Genomic DNA, 20466 nt, shown 5'->3' with positions numbered 1-20466 from the left:
ATGTATTTTATTTTATGCAATTCTTTTTATTTTCAAAAACTTTAATGATTTTGTTTTTTTTTTTTTTCATTTCTGCAAAGGCAAAAGTAATACAACAATTCAACTGTTTAACACAACTGAAAATACACTTCTTGAGAAAATGAAAAACATTGTTACAAGTAAGTTTATTTTATTCATGTAACTTGACATTTTTACCCAGTGTCTGTCGTTTGTATTTCATATCATAGTTTACATTTGATCCATGGAATGGAGAAACACTTCATCATAGTAAGTTAGCAGTCTTCATCAATTACATTTGAACTTATGTTAAGCTATGGAAAAGATACTGGCAGTCTGTCCCAGTAGAATAATAATTCATTTTGAACGGAGCCTTAGAAAATAAGAAGTTTTCAGTTTATGAGAGGAAATGTTAATTTTTTTTGAGTACTTGTCAGTCAGAATTTAAGGTTACTTTGTCAATTGTGAGCACACCTTTCATTTAAGGTATACAGTTACCTGTTTTAAGTCATATTTTTATTTATCAGGAAAGTCTGACTTGGAATGAAGCCAATTTTCAGCAGAGACCCGGGGAAAAATGCTTTAGATGTATGTCTTTGTAACATATGAGGAATTTGGAGCACCCAGAGAAAACCCACACAAATGCAGGGAGGACATGCAGACTCCACAAAGAAGCATCCCAGCCGAGAATTGAACCAGAAAACTTATTTTTGTGAGGTGACAACACTACCGCTGCACTACTGCACCATATTTTAACAGCAGTTTGTCACCCAGAGTTAAACTAGACTCGTGGCTGAAGCTAAAGTCTCTGCTACTAACCTTCGCATGCACTTAGCTGCCAGTACTTAGGAAATCACAAGGATCCTTTCCTCTCTTGGTTCTTTCCACCTGTCTAGTGAAGGTTTTTATCTTCTAAACTGTAATTTAATCAGTGTTGGTGGTTAACACTATTCTAATGTTGTAAAAGAGAATTTTCCTTCCAATGTTATTTGAGTATCTCTTTGGTTTTCTGCACCTGTGTATATCATCTAGGTTATTTTGGAAAGGTTTTTGTTCTCAACATGTGAGATTAGTGATTGTAGGTTTTCTCCATTTGGGTAATTTTTCTTCTTAACACCGATATGCTTATTCAATGTGCCCTCTCCAGTTTTGGTTTGTCTGATTAATATCTATATTTCCCCTGAACTATATAGATAATTTCTGGCTCACTGCACCTTGATACTTACTGATTATATATTCCTAAGTTATATAGGCATTGATGCTATTCAGATTGCTGCCTGATTTCTTTGTAACTGTGTTTCTGACTAAAGTCCATTCCTTGCTCTTTACAAGGTTAACAGGAAGTGAATCAGGGCTTTCTGTAAATTTCTTAAACCCAACTTGTTTTATTATATATTTTGTCCATTTAACTCAAATTAAAATATAGTGACTTTAATTCCACATCCTTTTTGTTTACATTAGAAGGATTTTTTTTCTTGTGGAAACTGATTACGAGCCTTATTCTCAGATTTTTTAAGCAGAAAGGATTTTTTTCTATTTAAGGTTCCTTGTTCTTGCATAACTATTTGATGATCTGTGTGTCTGTGTGTTTGTGTGTGAGTGTGGGTGCCTGTGTGTGTGTGTGTGTGTGTGTGTGTGTGTGTGTGTGTGTGTGTGTGTGTGTGTGTGTGTGTGTGTGTGTGTCTGTATGTATATGCTCTGGGAAAGGAAGGGGAATATGTGTGTGTTCAGTGAATGTAAAGTGTAAGCCATATAAATTCAATCCAGGACAATGGAGTGCATCTGGAAGATAGGAGATACAGAGCAACACAATGTGTGCCCTGCAAAACAACAGTGCTATATGCTGTCAACTGTTCAAGGTCACAGCTTTATGCAGCATACACTGACACTGACACAGATGGAAGCAAACTCCCTGCAGGATACAACAGGTCACAAACTGATAAGGCTTTGCACACTACAGATAGGGTAAAATCAAAGTATAGGTAACGCCAGCCATAGAAGAAGTAGGAAGGTATTGTAAAGCAGTAGGTGTTATAGGTGACATACAGGGTGTAACAAGCTCAGGACATATAGAAACACACTAACAACTTACTTGTCAGTATAAGGAGGGAAAAGCATGCCTGCAGCAGATACCTTAGACATGACGTCTGATTCCATTTCCAAAATCCATGGTCAACTCATAACTGGTCACTCTCGGTAAGATGAATTAGGTTACAGAAAATGAGAGAATACATACAGAAATGATCCAGCAACAGATGGATCCCACTGTCACCATGTCCCAGCATAGGATTGCAATCATGCAGCACTTCAAGATGAGTGGACCATCACCAAACTCATGATATGAGGCTGTACAGTAGAAAACGCTTACATTGTAATCCTGCTGCCATATGGAAGTTCATACTATCCAGTAATGTCTTAGCTTAGATAGGTTCATAGTTAAAAAACTAAGCTAACAACCACCAGGGTCTTTATAAGCCTAGCTATGCAATACTTCCAAATTCTATCCCTATTTATCAAGGGCTTTTACTAAGAGGGGTATGCTAGTTAGGAGGTTTCTAGAGGTTATGTGGGGGAATATATTTGTTTGGGGATAACTATCTGCCTCTGTTTATCAGAGAAATGGGGTGCCAGACCTGGGGTAAATTTCTGATTTCACATCCATTAGTCAAGGTTCTACACAGGGTTAGGAATGGACTCTGCTTCACATGGATGGGGAGCCTGTTCCTAAGCATGTGGGTCCTCTGAGACATATATCCGTCTCACTAGCACACCTTGTTTATGTCACAAGCAAAATTTAAATCCTTGGATATAGTGCTTTTGTTGCTGTTAATTTTGCAGATATGCAAAAAGGTCCATCAGAACTGAATCCAAGGATGCCTTGCATGCCAGGCATAGATTGCCTGTCAGTAACCTGTAGGAGACAGAGTATAGATATAAGGCTTTAAAGTGATCTCTATAGGACAATATGTTTATACCCAGGATTCTCCTTGTAAGGAATCTTTGTGGGCATTCCAACTGTGCATATGTTTTGTCAGGTACATGCCTAATGAGGCATTATACTCAATGATGGATCTAATAAGGGCAGAATAATGGGGTACTATGGCCTGGCCTCCTTGAACCTTGTTTCCATGCCATTATTTATAAGTTGGGTGACATAGAATTATTTTCTTATTACCTTACTACCTTGGCCACATTTTGCTGAAAGGCCAGATTACTATCTGCATATGTTCCCAGATCCCTGGAGTGTGTTAACTCTTAGGGATGTCTTATTGACTGAGTAATTATCCTGGGTGACAGTTTTCCCAAAAGACACTATAATGCAAATGTGAAGCAGTACTGCAGCTAAAGTCATATGCAATCTGTATACAGAGCCCAAAATTATGCAGTAGCAGCCCTGTAACACTGAATACAAAGAAAGCATTCAGTTCATGACCCAGGCAAGTTGTTATCAATCCCATATATTCTGCAGTTACTAAAATGTACTAAGATCCACCTACAAAACCTACCATGCTGTCATTGTCTCTACAAGACTTCAGCAGGCCCAAAACCTACATAGGGAAGTCCTGCATCAGTGTCTAGGCCCTCCGTGTGTGCTGCAACTCAAGCAAACAGGTATGCCATCATGGTAAGCAAAATGGACTATTTCCAGCAATAAGACAAATCATATCTAAGGGATTCAGAAATACTGCTACTATGTCTAGGGCAAATCACACATCTTATTTGCAAGCAATGACCAGAAAAAGTACACTACATTGCCCCATAAAGCATATCCTCAGTAGCTCAAGTAAACTAGTAGATACTGATGCCACTGGCTTATAAGCACAAGGACACACAGTTTAGCAGCCAGTGTATGATGCAATGTCATGTAGAATTCTGCATTTGGCTCTGTATGGCAGAGTTAGGGAATGCCATTAGTGCATTTACTGGACAATAATGTGCATGTGTGTGGACACATACACATGTACTCATGAGCATGCATACATGCACATTCACATACACACAAAAAATATGTGTGTTTGTATATGAGTGTGCATAAATGTGTGCATGTCTGTTAAAGTGAGTGTGTGTGTGTTGTGTGTGTGTGTGTGTGTGTGTGTGTGTGTGTGTGTGTGTGTGTGTGTGTGTGTGTGTGTTTTCACTCTGCATGTGTGGTGCACTGCAAAGCACAGGAGTAGGATGTTTAATTCATGAAACCTCTTCCCTGCATTTGCCTCTTCATCAGTACTCATGTACGGGACTTCATTTGCATTTCATTATGGCATGATACTCAGTGAAAGAAGTCTAAGTCCTACCATATGTTTGGTTTCTATTGAGCAACACTGCAGGACATGCAGCCCACATCTGTTTGTTGAAATACCATTGACCCTGCTGTCTATGCTTTGCTGCAGCAGCTAAAGCACTGGTTACAAATAGCATTTGGCAATCAAGTAACCTGCTTTTTGAGGTCAATGTGTATATATAAGGAAAAAGGATGCATACTGGGATGGACTTAGTGCAGACTAGAGACATCAGTTCTGGGCAGCAGGATACAAAAGACTGATGTGGGGCTTGGTATCTTAAAGGAGTTCAGGGTGCAGGAATCAGACATGCTTCTTTCTAGCATTTGCACAAATCTAGCTAGTATTTTGTGTGGCACCCTGATTTAAACCTTCAGCAGATCACATATTAGTGCAGCATGGCCGGAATAATGGCAGACATCAAAGGTCATACACTCTCAGCATACCTCCCAACTGTACCAAATTACTCAGATTTTACCGTGTTTTGGGGCCCAAATGATGGGGTGCCATGATTCCCAAGTGGCATTCCTTCATTTACAATTTTTTCCAGCTTTTTGTTTTGAATTTTTTTTTGCGCTTTTGAGCTGATGTCATCATGTGCGCGATGATGTCATCTCTGTTAGCCTGTTGGAATTGAACTCAAGAACTCACCTCCACACATTTCCGACTGTTGGAATGGAACTATCTGTGTGGAAAATAGAGTGCTGTGTATTGCTGCTTGGATCTATCTGCTGCTGCCAGAATGGAACAACTGCTGCTGTGGACAGAAAGGAAACTTTATTTCACTGCTGCGAGCTGCATGAAAAATGGACTTGACTTCTACAGGTCCTGTTTTCAATGTGTGTGTGTGTGTGTGTGTGTGTGTGTGTGTGTAAATGCCCCCAACTGCATACATCTGGTGGCTAGCAGTACTGAGGCTCAAACCCTGTACCTTGCGTACAAGTAAAAAGAGCCTAAAGTCCCTAGTCACCACCACTTGTGAATTTGCACCTCATATTTTTGTTCTTTTCCTCACTTAAGGATTACATTCACTAAATGCTGACAGGCATTTGAATTTCAGACTTCAACTTCTTCAGAAAATAAATGATAACACAAAACCTTTTATTCTAACATTTTTCTAAGTTTATAAGACCAGTATTTGAAATTTGTCCCCATGTTGGGTCTGTATTCCCCATTATTGGCTTTTCCAGGCTTTTTTGTGCTAAGAGGTTGAGAGCTATGGTGAGAAGTGAGACTGAGTTCACTAAATGATAGCCAGTTAAGTTTCAGTCTTCCTGTCTTTCAGGAAACTGCTGATTTGGCTTAGTGGTATGTTGCTCTGACTGTAGTGCACAGGATCCTGGGGCCAAGACTTGGCAGTGAAATGCATGGTGGTAGCACAACATTTTATTCAAGCAACTTTCCAAATGCATACAAGCAATGTTTAAAATGTGACCCTGGGTTTTTGGACTTTTGCCCCCCTCCCAAAAAAAACTGAAATTGAAAATAAGTGCAAGAAACTGTGAGAAATGGCTATGGCTTACACTATTGTCATTATATGTATGTGTAATTAATATATCTATATATATATATATATATATATATATATATATATATATATATGAGACGAAATGACTGACATTTCATTTGACCAACACTTCATTTGACTGACACTTCACTTGACTGACAATATATAGTTGGGGGTGAAGCCCCCCACTTAATTTCATGTTATATTGTTTGAGTTTGCTTTTATATTGCTTAGTGAAACAAAAGTAAGTGGGAAGCTACACCCCCCACACCCACCCAACTATATTATTCTAACTCCAAGGTCGCACTACAGTGGGGAAGGAGACATATTCCATTTACTTGCCAATAATACTTGTCAGTCAAATGAAGTGTCGGTCAAATGAAATTTCAGTCATATGGGGTCGGGCAAATGGGTGTCAGTCAATTGGAAGTTAGGACAAATGAAGTAGACCCTATATAAATAAATATATATATATATATATATATATATATATATATATATATATATATATATATTTTTATATATATATATATATATATATATATATATATATATATATATATATATATATATATATATATATATATATATATGTATATATATATATATATATATATATATATATATATATATATATATATATATATATATGTGTGTGTGTGTGTGTGTGGGGGGTCTATATTAGAACATCAAAGCTTCAAAAATTCGAATGTTCTAATATCAGACCCTATTCAGCGAAAGCTGAAAATATCGAAGCAACAGAAAACCAATTTTTTTCCTAGGGAAAGAATTTGGTTTTCCATTTCTGTTGCTTCAGTATTTTCAGTGCTGTGGGTCGGGTTCAGGTAAGTGTGTGATTGAGTGCGGGTTAGGGTAGTTAGGGTTATGGTGTGGGTTAGGTATGTGTGCAATTGTGTGGATGTGAGGGTTAGGGTGGGGTAGATGAGTTGGGTTAAGACGTGGGTGAGGTGAGTGTGCGATAGTGATGGACCTTATTGTTAGGGTTTGGGTTAAGGTAAGTGGATAGTTAGTGGTGTGTGTGTATAGTTTAGTGTAGGGTTAGGTGTAAGATTTAGGTGTATGTGTGTGGATTGCAGTCTGTTTGGTGTGTTTTTATTGTGTATGTGTTTTGGAACAGCAAATATTTTCCCTATGAAAAAATTTGCTGTTCTGTATGTTCGATGTTTTCAGCTTTCGCTGAATAGGGTTCGATATTAGAACATTTGAAGTTTTGAAATTTATATGTTCTAATACAGACCCTGTGTGTGTAGTATGTGTGTGGAAGTAAACATTTATCATAGAAATGTTCTGAATAGGGCAGTTTTGTCATTACTGGTTCATGCATTTTGTTTCATTGTCTACTGGAAAAATGTTTAAACAATAAATTTAAAATGCACTCTACTTAAGTCTACCAAGTGTGCTGTATTATACAAAGAATATAATTTAATAAAGTCAAGAAGGTATATCAAAGAATGCATGCATGTTTCTTGTTTTGTGTGCAAGGGGCCTATGATTTGAAAATAGCTCAAAGGTAATCTTTCTCCACCACTGACCATATGCATTTTCTTTGGCTGTGGTGTGGGCTTCAATGCTGTTTCAATGAATGTGAGTTTCAAGGGCAGAAAAGTTTTAATGCTAAGGCTATTTTCATTGTGAGACAGTATTGCTTTGTTTAGCAGATATCTATTAGTGTTTGTGCATTGTGCTACAAAATGTAAAAATAAAATCCAAATAATCATCTTAGAAGTAAAGCAGTATGCACACATTAGTGTCTATGGTTAATGGGGTGAAACTGCCAGGTAATAGGACATTGGAATGGCTGCAGGGGGACTCTAGTGCTATATTTTGGTTCTGTTCTTCAGTTTGTGTTTGAAAGTTGGTATCCCACAATTCCATTGGTGTGGGTCGGGTTTTGTAATTATGTGTGCAAATTTTATGTTAATCAGCGTACAGATTTGTATCTATTTTTCATGTTGTCCAGATTTTTGATGTTTCTAGGTTGAGAGGTATGAGTCTCACACAAAGACAGAGAGGAAAAATCCAAGGAATTCCAGCCTGCTAAACTAACAGCAGTGGCTGGAAAAGTCATGGAGGGAAACCTGATGCAATGTCTGTGCGAGGAAATCTGTTCTTGGGAAGTGTATACTAATGTTGTTTTATTCGTGTGTTTTTCTCTTGTTTTATTGAATTATTTCACTGTGTGTGTATGTATGTGTGTGTGTGTGTGTGTGTGTGTGTGTGTGTGTGTGTGTGTGTGTGTGTGTGTGTATGAAGCAAACCTTATATTTCTTTTTGCAAAGACAACAGGATGCTAATTATTTATGAACAGTAGTAGGGGCTGTAAACTTGGTTTATTTTTAAGGTAAAAAGTAACACTATTTCAAATTTTTTCAGATGCTTGCTTGAACAGTACGCAGTCTGAATAAATAAATTAAATTTTGTTTGCAGATTATTATTGCTTTCTTACTGTCTTTTCTTGGGTTATCACAATATTATTTTACTTATCTTTTTGTTTAATGAAAAAATCTCAGGTTTATTTATTTCTTTTAGTCCAATATCTTTATTTGTATTCTATAAAGAAATATCAAAAACTTCTCCAGCATGTGAGAAGCATAAGTGCATAGAAAATACTTTGTTTATAACACTTTGAAGAATTAACAGAAAAACAAGAAAAATAATAACATAACTATGTACACTGAGTGAAAAGTGCCATAACATGAGCTCAGTTAATACAATGAAAATAGTACATAACATTATGGTCACAGAGATAAAAATAAAGAAAAAACAATACTTAGTAATAAATCTTCTCTTTGTTAACTCAGCTTAACATGTAGATGTGTCTAGTTGGGATTACTGGAGTATGTGTTCAAAACATGTATTCCAAAACTGTGCATAATAAGAGCATTTGCTTTGGTTGCTATTAATTTATGCGCTGTTATATATTTAATCATCACCATATGTTTAAAGCTGTCCCATGATGCATTTGATCAACCAAGCCAGTTTTGTGAGATATATAGCTTCATCAATAAAAAAATGTATAATTAAGATATATATTTTTTGTTTAGTTAGTGCCATATGGAGTGTGAAGGCTGCCAGCCCAGCTAGCTACAACTTTGTAAATAATTCTGTGTTATTGTAAATATTAATATGATCCATAGACTTGTCTACGAATGTAAGTAACCTGTATGTAATCTGCTGAGCTTCAAAAATGTAACCACAGTGCACCCTGCTGGAAAAGAGCAGAAATGTATATGGACTATATGCCTGTGCAAATGTATGTTTTCATAGTAGAAATTGGGACATACAGAGTTAACTTACAAACTCTAAGAAAATAAGTAAAGAGTTTTACAATTGTGTTTACCACAGCTAGAAAACAGATTGTCTGTAACTAGAGTTTCTTTCAATTGTCTTAAGACAGAAACAATTACTAGGTTTAAAATGTAAAAGTGTTAATTGTTTTACGACTTCCAGTTTCAGGCAAGCTTCTAAGAAATAAGTGACAGCTTCTATGAGACAAGTATTTTTCACAGAGACATGTTACATTCTGTTGGTATCTGTTTAGCCTGTGAACTAGAGGCAAGTGTCAAACAGTGATACCATTTAGCTAACCCATCAGTAATGTGTATTATTAATTTAAGAACTATCTCAGAGAGAAAGTCAGTGCATTTTGTATTTGTATTTGGACCTAGAAACATATTCTCACCAGCACTTGCTTTGCTCTGTAAGAAAGACTTAGAACATATTATTTCTCTTAGAGATTGATAGGAAGATAGCAAGATCAGTTTAGATGTTTTCTTTATTTATGTGAGACTGTCCTTCAATGTTGTTCATAGGTTCATAGGTTCATAGGTAGGTACTAGGCTAACTGCCCAAAGGCATTTATAAGCCTAGCCAGAATGTGTTGGCTTTCGCTGCCCCCTTAGATTAGTTCCCTGTGCTTCTGTCCAGCAGAACCACTGAAGTGATCCCCGAGGTAAACTTCCTGTTTCCCATCCACTCATCAAGATTTCTTTTGAAGAGTGTTAGCGAGGAGATCTGCCTAATGTAGACTGGGATCTTGTTCCAAAGCATGGGAAGTCTCAGGGACAGGAGTCTATCCCTCCAGCACGTCCTATTTATTGTTGTGGTGAGGTTTAGATCCCTAGAGCGCATGGCTTGTAGGGACAAGGTTTTCTTTAGGTGGAGCATGTCTATCAATTCTGGGTTGGACATGGCCTTGTATGTCAGGCAGAGATCACCTGTGAGTAGGCGGTATGCAACCAAGTACAGCTGTAATTTCTTCAGTCAAGCTGCATAAGGCATCTGTTTGAGGCCAGTGATCCTCTTGGTGAGGTACTTCTGTGGTCTTTCCAGCTGTTGCAGGTGTCTTGCAAGGTACATCCCAAATGGGGCGTTGTACTCTACGATGGGTCTGATGAGTGATGAGTAGAGGGGCACAATGACCTCTTTTGATCTGGATGAGAACCGTTTTGTGATTAGGTGCGCAACATCGAAGGATTTTCGAACCACTTTGGCAATGTGATTATCAAAGGGGAGATTACTATCTGCTTGGTTCCCCAGATCCCTTATTATGTCTTCCGTATTTAGGGGACTACCACCTATGTGGTAGTTTGTGGGTACATTGATTTTTCCAAAAGGGATGACTATGCACTTTTTGGCATTTAGCTTGAGGCCATGATTTTGACACCAGGTATCTGTCTCAGTGAGACCCTTATGGAGGATGTCTGTGTCAGCCAGAGAGTCAATTATAGCCCCTAGTTTGCAGTCATCTGTGAACTTGGTCAGCCATAGTTCTCCTGTGCTTGCCTGTACCTCTGAGAAGTATATGCCGAACAGGAGAGGTCCTAGGACTGAGCCCTGGGGAACTCCACTTGTAACCAATTTAGAGTCGGACCTAGCTCCTGCAACTCTCACCATGTGGGTTCTGTCCATGAGCAAGTTGGCAACCCATCTTGTGACGTAGGGGTTTATGTTCAGGCTGGTGAGCTTGTCTATAATACCAGAATGGGAAATGGTGTTGAAGGTCTTTGCAAGGTCTAGGTAGGCTGTGTATACCATCTTTTCCTCATCTATAGCCTTGGTAAATGTCTCAAAGAAGTCCACCAGGTTTAGGAGGCAAGATCTGCCCTTAACAAAGCCGAACTGGGTAGGGTCCAGTGTTTGGAGGTTCCCAATGTCTCTGTTAATGAGATCCATGATGATGTGCTCCATAGCCTTGCAGACCAAGCTAGTCAGGCTTATAGGGTGATAGTCCCGGGGTCTGTTGTGGCTCCACCTTTGTGGAGCAGAATAACCGTTGCTGTGCACCACTCTATGGGTACATAGCCTGTAGAGAGGCTGAGTTTGAACAGTGTGTTTAGTTGAGGGGTTAGTTCGTCTTTGAGCCCATGTAGGATGCAACCTGGGACACCATCCTGTCCCATTGATGCTGTGTTTTTGGCTTTGGAGAGGGCTGATTTAACCTGAGTGTCTGTGATTTCAGGGACTCTACATTCTTCTGGTATGGTTATGGGCTCTCTTGGGGATGAGAGGGGGGTGAAGTTTGTGCTGAACCTGTCTGCCAGGATGTTGGTGATATCAGTCAGTTCAGTGTATTTTGTGCCATTCTGCACTAACTCCGAGCAGATCTGAGCATTGCCACTTAGATTCTTGACATAGCTAAAGAATGCCTTGTGGTTATCTTTGGAGTCATTGGCAATTTTTCTTTTAAAGCTCGCCTTGGATGATTTTATGAGGGATCGTAGTTTCTTGCTGATAATGATCAGGGATGTCTTCCCTTCTTGGGATTTTACTCTTTTCTGTACTAGTTTCCTCCTTCTGTTGTATAGCTTGTTTATGGCAGGAGTCCACCAGACTGGTTTCCTTTTCTTGGAGGGGTGAGTGTTGGTTTTGCTTGGGATGGCATGATCCATGCATTCTTGTAGGTGCCCGTAGAATGCATTAGTAAAGAATTTTGAAGCTTGGACAGAGTTATCCTTCAGCATGGGAGCTTTGAAACTTTCCACCTCGGTCTTAAGTAACATGAAGTTTGCTTTTGAAAAGTTTTTCACAGTGGTTTTCTTGTCCGGGGTGGGGGCGGAATGTGGATATCCAAAGTGATTTGTTTATGGTCAGATCTAACCAGCAAGGGGTTGACCTCCAGTGTGGAACACCAGTTGCCCATGTTGGTGATGACCAGGTCCAATATGTTGTCACCTCTGGTGGGAGTGTTGACCAGTTGAACCAGGGTGTTTGAGTTTATAAATTCTAGGAAATGTTTTGCAAGGGAGTTAGTACTTGTGTAGTTCTCCCAGTTAATGTTTGGATAATTGAAATATTTCCTGTGATTCTGAACTCTGCTGTCACTATGTTGACTTTAATGAGTATTGTCTTGTTCTTTTATTATTTATTATTAAATACATTTGAACCTTTTAATCATGGCTGGTTTGTTCAGATATTTATGCTCTTAGAGTATTTGCATATGTATTTGGTGATACTGTACAGGTCACTCTTAAATAGCCTTAAAAGTTTTAGTCACACTTACCATTTGGGTAACAGTAAGATTACACAATAGAATCAGTCACCCTTTGGGAAGGGCCTTATAGTAGCTGATAAGTAGGGGTCTGGTGGCAGCGCTAACTACCTTATGGTCTGGGCAGAAGCGGGCATAGCTAGTAAATCTATGCCAGCCTTTCCCATGTGTGCATTTGTGTATAACTCAAATCTCAAAGTGTGTATATGTGTCAGCTACTTGAGCAGGGACATGAAGCACTAGTTGGACAGAGAGAGTGCTGAGAAGCCTTGGCTTAGAACTCTGGCTAAGGACTCAACTCTATAGCTATGCCAGTGGGGAGCCTTAGTGGGGATCTGGAGAGAGCGAGAGAAGGAGGGAGGGAGAAACCAGCCCAAGACTGACTGGGATCTCTGTGTGCTCTTAAGGGACATTGTACTTTACTGTGTGTGTACTTGTTATCCTCCCAATGTGCACTTCCCTCACCAGTGCTAATGGTGAGGATTGAGTCTCCTTGATTACTGGGCCAGTGCATGGGCATCACAAGGAGAATATATAAAATAGCAAACTCCAAGACTCAGTAGTCTCTTCATGCCTCATCTTTTCTAGTTTGGCCTTTAGTGAGCACCATAACTTATGCGAACCATTACAGCTCCAAAATGTATGCAAAATATCAGCACTTTTGTCTTCACAGTATGGACATTTTGGAGAAGATGTGGAATAGTATTTATTGAGTTTGACAGGAGTTGAATAAGAATTATTAACTATCATTAATTGGGTATGCGTGCATTTTTTAAGGTATTAGTTTTAAAGAAAAGGGAATTGATTGAGATTTTTTGGTTATTTTGAATTGCAGGTTGCATTTTGGACCAATAGTCTGAGTATAGCATACTATCCTGATATTTAATAGCTGTGATTCATTTATACATATTTGTTAATATTTCTTTTAAGTGCAAACATGTTCTATACATATACAACTATTTGAAGCACGGCATTAATGCCCTTCTAGGTTGCCAATATACCAAAATGCTTGTTCCCATTATACATGTCCAGGCTGTTATTTAAAATATATAAACTTGTACTTGCTTTAATGTAATTTGGTTGTCTATTCTATGCATCAACTACTCTGTCAGAGAAACAACTAGTAGACTTCTCATTCCTATAGAATCTTCTACATAGGTTGTCTGATGATTCTCTAGTACCTTTTGATAACCCCAAAGATTCCTAGAGGTAGTTGTCTCTAAATGCACTATATACCTCAATAAGATCTCCTCTTATACATCTGTAAGAGCTATTGTACAAGTTCAGATATTTTAGTCTTTTATAATAACTTAAATTTTTACATCCATGGATGTCCTTGATATATTTTTGTTGTACTCTTTCCAGTTTACTAATGCTTGTTTTCTTATAAGGATTCCATATTGTTATTCCATACTCATGTTTGGGACTAATGTAACTAACAAACAATGACGTCATCATTTTTGATTTCCTAGACTTTATAAATCTTTTTATACTGTGTAGAGTTCTGTAACTATCATTAACCAATTGGTTGATATGATTAGAAAAATGTATAGCTGGATCTACCCTTATACCCAGGTCCTTAAATGAGTCTACAGTTTCAATCACTGTGTGCTGTATGAAATATTCACCTTTAAGTTTGTGTCTCCCAAATCTCATATGCTTAGTTGTTGATGTATTTTTCAGCATGTTATTCTCCTGTACCCAAATTGTCAAGTTATTTTGCAGACATGCCTTATCTGTAACACATGTAATCAGTTTACCCAATTTCAGATCATTTGCATATAGACCATAGAACACCTCAGATGAAAACACTATGTCTGAAAGATACAATCTAAACAAATAAGGCCTAGGACAAAGCCCTGTTGAACACATTGACTGTAAACAAGGATTTCACCTGTACTGTTGCTGTATGATACTTGCCATGTCCTTTTTGTAAGCCATGCAGCTATCCATCTTATCAAGAGTACATCAATACCTAGTTGAAGTAATTTATTGATTAGAGTTTTATGTATGACCCTATCAAGTTAAATCTATATAAATTACCTCACAGCACAACTTTTCATTCATAGCTGTTATTACATTGTTATAAAACATCATGTTACAGGTGGTAACAGATCTATTTTCAACATATGCATGCTGATATATGGTTTTAAGACCCAGCCTATCCAATTCTGACAATAACATATCCAGTATTGCCTTCTATATGACTTTTCTACAACATGAAAGTAGACTTAAGGGTCTATATAACTGGGTTTGTCTTACTCCCCTTTTCCTTAAAGACAGGTTTAATAAACACGTCTCCAATCTTGAGGAATCTCCCCAAATTTATATGAACTAGTGAATAATAGATATAGTGGTACCATAAGTTCTTGCTGAACTGTTCTCAGGTTATTGTTACTAATTCCTTCTCCTCTCTGTATTTTGTTTGTATCCAGTTTGCATATTTCTTTTTCAATATAATCTAATTTAAATCTAGTATCTGAGGTTACCTGGATGTCACTAGGACAACTTATCACCCCTTTTGTGGAGCCAAAATGTTTTGCATAATATTTTGTAAATATATTTATAATCTGTTGTGTCTGAGAATAAATTTTAGAATCTGCATGATTTATCAATCTGTATGTCTTTAATCCTTCCACATGTTATGTATCTATAAAAAGGTTTCCTATTATGCTCAATATCTTTATATAAATTTTATTTTTTTCTTGATCTTGTCTCACACATCATGCTTAATCTGTTTGTCCAGCTTGTTTATTTCAGTTTTCAAAGTTGTAGTTTAACCTCTCTTCCATCTCTTATATTTTTGTTTCTCACCTTAATCAGATATCTTGTACTTATGGAAATATATCCCCCAATGTTGTATGCCTAGATCTTGATGTTAGAAATTTTTTTTTTATATTTTGCACTCAGTTTCTCATTCAAAACTTTCCACATTCCATCTGCATTTTTTTCACTGAACACCTCACTCCAATTACTTTTACATAGGGACTGTTTTGCTTCCATATAATCTGTAATTAACCTTCTGTGCATTGGTTTAGATTTCAATTTGGCAGAATTATCTAGCAACAAATTAACCTTTATAACCCCATGATCACTGCACATCAATGGTACTAAAACTTGACTTGAAGTAACAGTATTTTTTTTAGGAACACAAACAGTGTGTAGTATGCTCCATTCCCTGGTAGGTTATTTTACAATCTGAAGCAATTTTTGATCCTGAGTATACATTGTGGATAATCATTTAATGAGTGCACCCATTTCTGATAAATTTAAGTCCCCATCTAATATTATTCTTCCATCTTGTGTTTCATGCAAGAAATATATGAACTCCTCTAGGTCATCTGCACTTGACTTTGGTGGTCTATACACTCTAGCAATTGTTATATATTCCAGGATTGTCTTGGTTGTCACTGTTACACAGTCTGTTATATTGGTGTTATCATTGAACATGTAAAAATCACAGGTATCATGACTACCTTTAACCCTTATCATAACAACTCCACCTGATTTTTGTTAGAATGTCCATTATAGTAAAAACATTTATACCCTGAGAGAATTGGTTTTCAGTCATTGTTTTTAAACCGTGTTTCACAAACAATAAAAACATCACTTGTGTGGCATCGTAGCAAATTTTCCAATAACAAAAAACTTTATTAATAATGCTCCTAGTATTAACAACCATCAGAGATGCATCAAATTTTGCCATCTGTGAACTGTTAAATTTTGGCCTGGCAAAAATCCTGTCTAGTGTTTGTCAAATATTGCAAAATATCTGCTGCAAAAATTATTTTCCCTGATCTTGACAAATGCACACCATCCTGTCTGAGCACATGTGTGCCCAAAACTAGGTTTGGATGTTGTACACATTTCCATTTTTTTAAAATAGGGAATTTTTACATGCAGGTATTTACCCAAAAATCTTTTCATTCACTGCAACTTGGCTATTTTTTATAGATGATTTGTGAAAAACACATCCTAACATCAGTACAAGCTATGCTATTAAAGAGGGCTGTCAGTTCCCTATTAACAGTCACAGAATCCTTGCGGATGACATAATTTGTAGCAACATGAATAAAACAGATCATACTTCCTTACATTAAGGCATTCCAAGGCTTGTCTCACATCTTAAATTTTTGATCCTGGCAAGCATAATACAATTGAATGTTCATTATCTTCTCTGCAAACATAAGTATCACTTCCTCTAATAATTGAATCTCCAATTACATGACTATCTTTGCTGACCAGCTGTGAAGAATTTTCAGCTTCTAATACAGTAATATCTGCCCTATCATTTGTTATGAAGGATAAATCTTCATCACCATTAGTCTTATTAATCCCACTGCTTTCATTGTGTATTAAATTCTCATACAGCTGGAATTGTAAATCCACAGCTTGAGCCATGTAGTCAACATCTGTGTCTCTCTTCTTTTTTCTTACAGTAATGCTCTTCAATCATTCCACATTCAGTTTTGATTTCTTCCTTTTCACCTGCCACTTGCCTCTTTTTTCTACCTTCTCTTTTGGAAAAATTATGCATTTTTTTCTGTAGACTGAAGGTTTTCTGACAGGAAAATATTATCATTCCCTGTAACCTGCATGTTATATAACAAAGCAGTATCCTTTTTAGTATGTATTATGTTTACTGTACAGACATTAATCACTTTCTTTTTCTTTCATATTTGTTGTGAACTACTTCCTTTCTTTCTTTCTTTTTTTTTGTTTCCTTCTAAAGAAACCAGATCCTCAGATTGCTGAATACTTGCATCCAGAATTCTAAAGTTGTCAGGGGCATTGTCTTATTTCATAGGGGTTGAATGATCTTTTCAGACAAAAGATGCATCATTTCCTAAATGTGTTCTATTTGTTCTTTATCTAACATTATTTATCTCGCCAGTTCAGTCATTAATATATGAAACAACAGTTCTCCAAGCCATGCCAATTGCACAAGTGCAATCATCATCAGTAACTCTAGATTTACTTCTAATAATAATGGTAAGCAAATCATACAACTTTTAACACAAGGAACACAGATCACCAGTGTTATCAGCTGTCACCTTTAAATATGCATAGCATTTATTAGACTGCACAAGATATTTGTGCATAAGCAAATCATTAATTGCATACTCATTTAAGGAATCCATATCCAGCTTCAAACAAATGAAATATTGTAAAAGAAAAGAATAATGAAAATCAATAACCACAGAATTCAAAGAGAACTTAAATCAACTTCTATGGCAAAAAAAAATCACATAAGCAATATACAACTAAATACTAAAGTAAGTAAAGTTGCTCTGACCGTACAAGTTCTGCAAGCCAGACAAAAGCTGTAATTCCTTTACCTTGTGGACAGTTGCACTTCTTTTTAACAATAAAGATCAATAAATCACAAACCAAGGTAGGATTGTTTAGATATGCTTAGGAATTTCCCTTGTGCTGTCTGTGTGAATTTATAGCTTATAGGCCCCTTGGGGTGGCTATAGGTTGTCTGTCTAAAACCTATCTCTTTCTAACAACCAACAGTGAAATTAAAGGTAAAACAACAAAATATGAATCAAAGTAAATCTTATTAACAACATATCCTTTCCTACCTTGAAACAGTGAAAAACAGTGATAACAAATGAAATATACATTTAAATAAAGCTTTTCTTACCTGTCAACTCCACAATAAATCACAAACCAAGGTAGGATTGTTTAGATATGATCCATAACTCCTTACAGAGATATATGTTGTTATTGCCTATTTTGGGGTCTTCTAATAGGGTTGATATAATTTATTTAATCTGTCTTAGTATAACTAGATAGCTTTTAGGAAGGTTTAATGCAATTCTGAGATCACTAGTAGAAAGGTTTTTATAATAATAAATATTTAATATCTCAATTTTCTCAATTAAGGGTAATTGTTCAGGTTTATCATAGACTTGTTTAATTTAAGATTTGGGTTGAGGTGAAATGGTTGGAAAATGTTAAAAGGACTTGCTAGGTTTAGTGATTAAATTATATTTTGCAAGGTAGTTATCATATTTTTAGGCAGTTATTTATTTGATTCTACCCATATTTTCCTTAATGAGGAAGGGTAAGGCCTTAGGGTTAATTTTGGAAACAATTGCTAGATTATACAATATTTTTACCCGAATAGGGCTCCATTTTGTTTTGATTAGGCAATAATCAGAGATTGCTACAATTGTACTAGCATTTATTATGTTGTAATAGAGCTTAAAATTGGGGAGCCCTAAGCCACCAATCTTTTTTAGGATAAATCAATTTTTGATAGCTAATACAGATCAATTTGGTTTTCTAAAGAAATTTAGAAAGATTTACATTTAGGATTTTGAAAATTTTTTTAGGTACTGTTGTATTAATTGAATTAAATTGAAACAGTAATCTAGGTAGTATATTCATTTTAATAATAACCACCTTTGAAAACAAAGAGGATTTTAATTTGTTCCTCCTGAGGATGTTCTGCTCAATCATTGTCCAAAGTTTTGTTACGTTAATCTGGTAAAACTTTTTTGGGTCATGACAAAAAAATTTTCCCAAATATTTCAAAGTGTCATTTAATTTCATTCCAGACTCTGGAAAATAATTAATTAAGTTATAGTCTGGGTATTTAGGACAAATAGATGATTTGTTTATGTTAAGTTTGTAATCAGAAAATTTTGAAATTATTTTGATAGAATGCTGAATTTTGGTGGATCAGTATTAAGTAAACTAAAGTAAAGGCTTAAGTTATCAACAAAGGCCATTAGTGTAACTATAAGAAGGAAGAGCAGTTCTATACAAATATTAAATAAATATGGGGACAAGGGGCAACCTTGTCTTTTTCAATTAATAATTTTTATTGGAGGAGAAATAACTTTATTAATATGTAAATATGTGTACACATTTGCATAAAGAATTTTAGATTAATCAAAGCTTGCAGTAGACCAAAATGTGGCATTATTGAAAAACAAAAATCTAAGCTGAGTCTATCAAAGACTTTGGAAGCATCAACAGCAAGTGTGAATATCGAGTTGTTATTTTGACTAAATAGAGAAATCAGAGTATCTAGAGTTATCATATAGCCATAGGTTTGTCTGCCTTGAAGAATACCTGATTGTTTGGGTGAAATTATACTTGATAATAATGGTTTCAATCTGTTTGCTAAAAATGAGGCACATATCTTAATGTCTAAGTTTATAATGGCAATTGGTTTATAGTTTGATGGGTCATTAATGTCAGTATTTCCTTTGGAATAAAGATTGTTTTACAATTATTTAAATATAGGTCCATTATGCCATTTTATTTAAAGTAGTTGAACAGATACAATAGGATTTTTGAAATTTTTTTACTAACATTTTTATAAAAAGCTGCTGTATAACCATCAGGTTCAGGGGATTTGCCCACCTTAAGATTGCTTATTATGTATAGTATCTGTTGAAAGCTGAAAGCAGCTGTAAGGCAGTCCTGTTGACTTTGGTTGAGTTTAGGAAAAATATCTGATTTAGAAATTGATCTTTTTCTTGAGATATAAATTATAAGTTTCTCCCTTCATATGTTTGAGAATAGATTTGTTCAAAAATCTGCATAATCTTAGTATTTAAGTTGTAAGTCTTATTTTGATATGTAATTTCAGTTATTAACGGAGAGGCTTTGTTAATATTTATCTTTCTTGCTAGTATTTTTGATGGGACTAGTATCAATTCAGAGTATCTAGCTACCATTGCCATTTCACTGAGTAATACTTGTTTGGTATAACGTAGTTAAAGTTGTTTCTGAACATCATTTATTTTTTTGTATAGTAAAGCTATAATTTCTATGAAGTTCCTCTTCAAGATTGCTGATTTTTTTTCCTTTCAATGTTGCTTCCTTTCATCTATATTTTTCTAATAATAAGTTGATTTATTAGTAAGTATGACCCTGATCTGGGCCTTAGCAGCTGTCCATTGTATATAAAAACAGTATGAGAACTAGTAGGGATGTTCATAAGCTCAAGTACCTCATTAATTGCCTTAACAATATCTTCTTTCTGGAGTAGTGAAGGTTAAGAGTCCAGTTATAGCCTTTCTTAATGGTATTTGATGTATTGGACCAGTTAACAGTAAGTGTAATTCTAGAGTGATCTGAAAAATATGTGGTTCAATATAGATCATTATATATAATATAATGTTAGATCTCAAAAATATTTTTGAGATCAA

General features: G+C 36.1%; 1 protein-coding gene across 1 annotated transcript in view; it reads left to right on the top strand.

The window, feature by feature from the left end:
• Nucleotides 1-20466, top strand: part of LOC122809625 — a 352298-nt gene that overhangs the window by 178626 nt on the left and 153206 nt on the right. The window contains exon 3 of the mRNA XM_044081259.1: nucleotides 81-158. Within this exon, the coding sequence (XP_043937194.1) occupies nucleotides 81-158 (78 nt within the window). The remainder of the gene's footprint in view (nucleotides 1-80; nucleotides 159-20466) is intronic.

The sequence above is a fragment of the Protopterus annectens genome, chromosome 8.part0 (genome assembly GCF_019279795.1).
Source record: "Protopterus annectens isolate FY-2018-M chromosome 8.part0, PAN1.0, whole genome shotgun sequence".
Lineage (NCBI taxonomy): Eukaryota > Metazoa > Chordata > Ceratodontiformes > Protopteridae > Protopterus > Protopterus annectens.
Note: the sequence above shows the minus strand (reverse complement) of the source record. Positions and strands in the feature narration are given on the sequence as shown.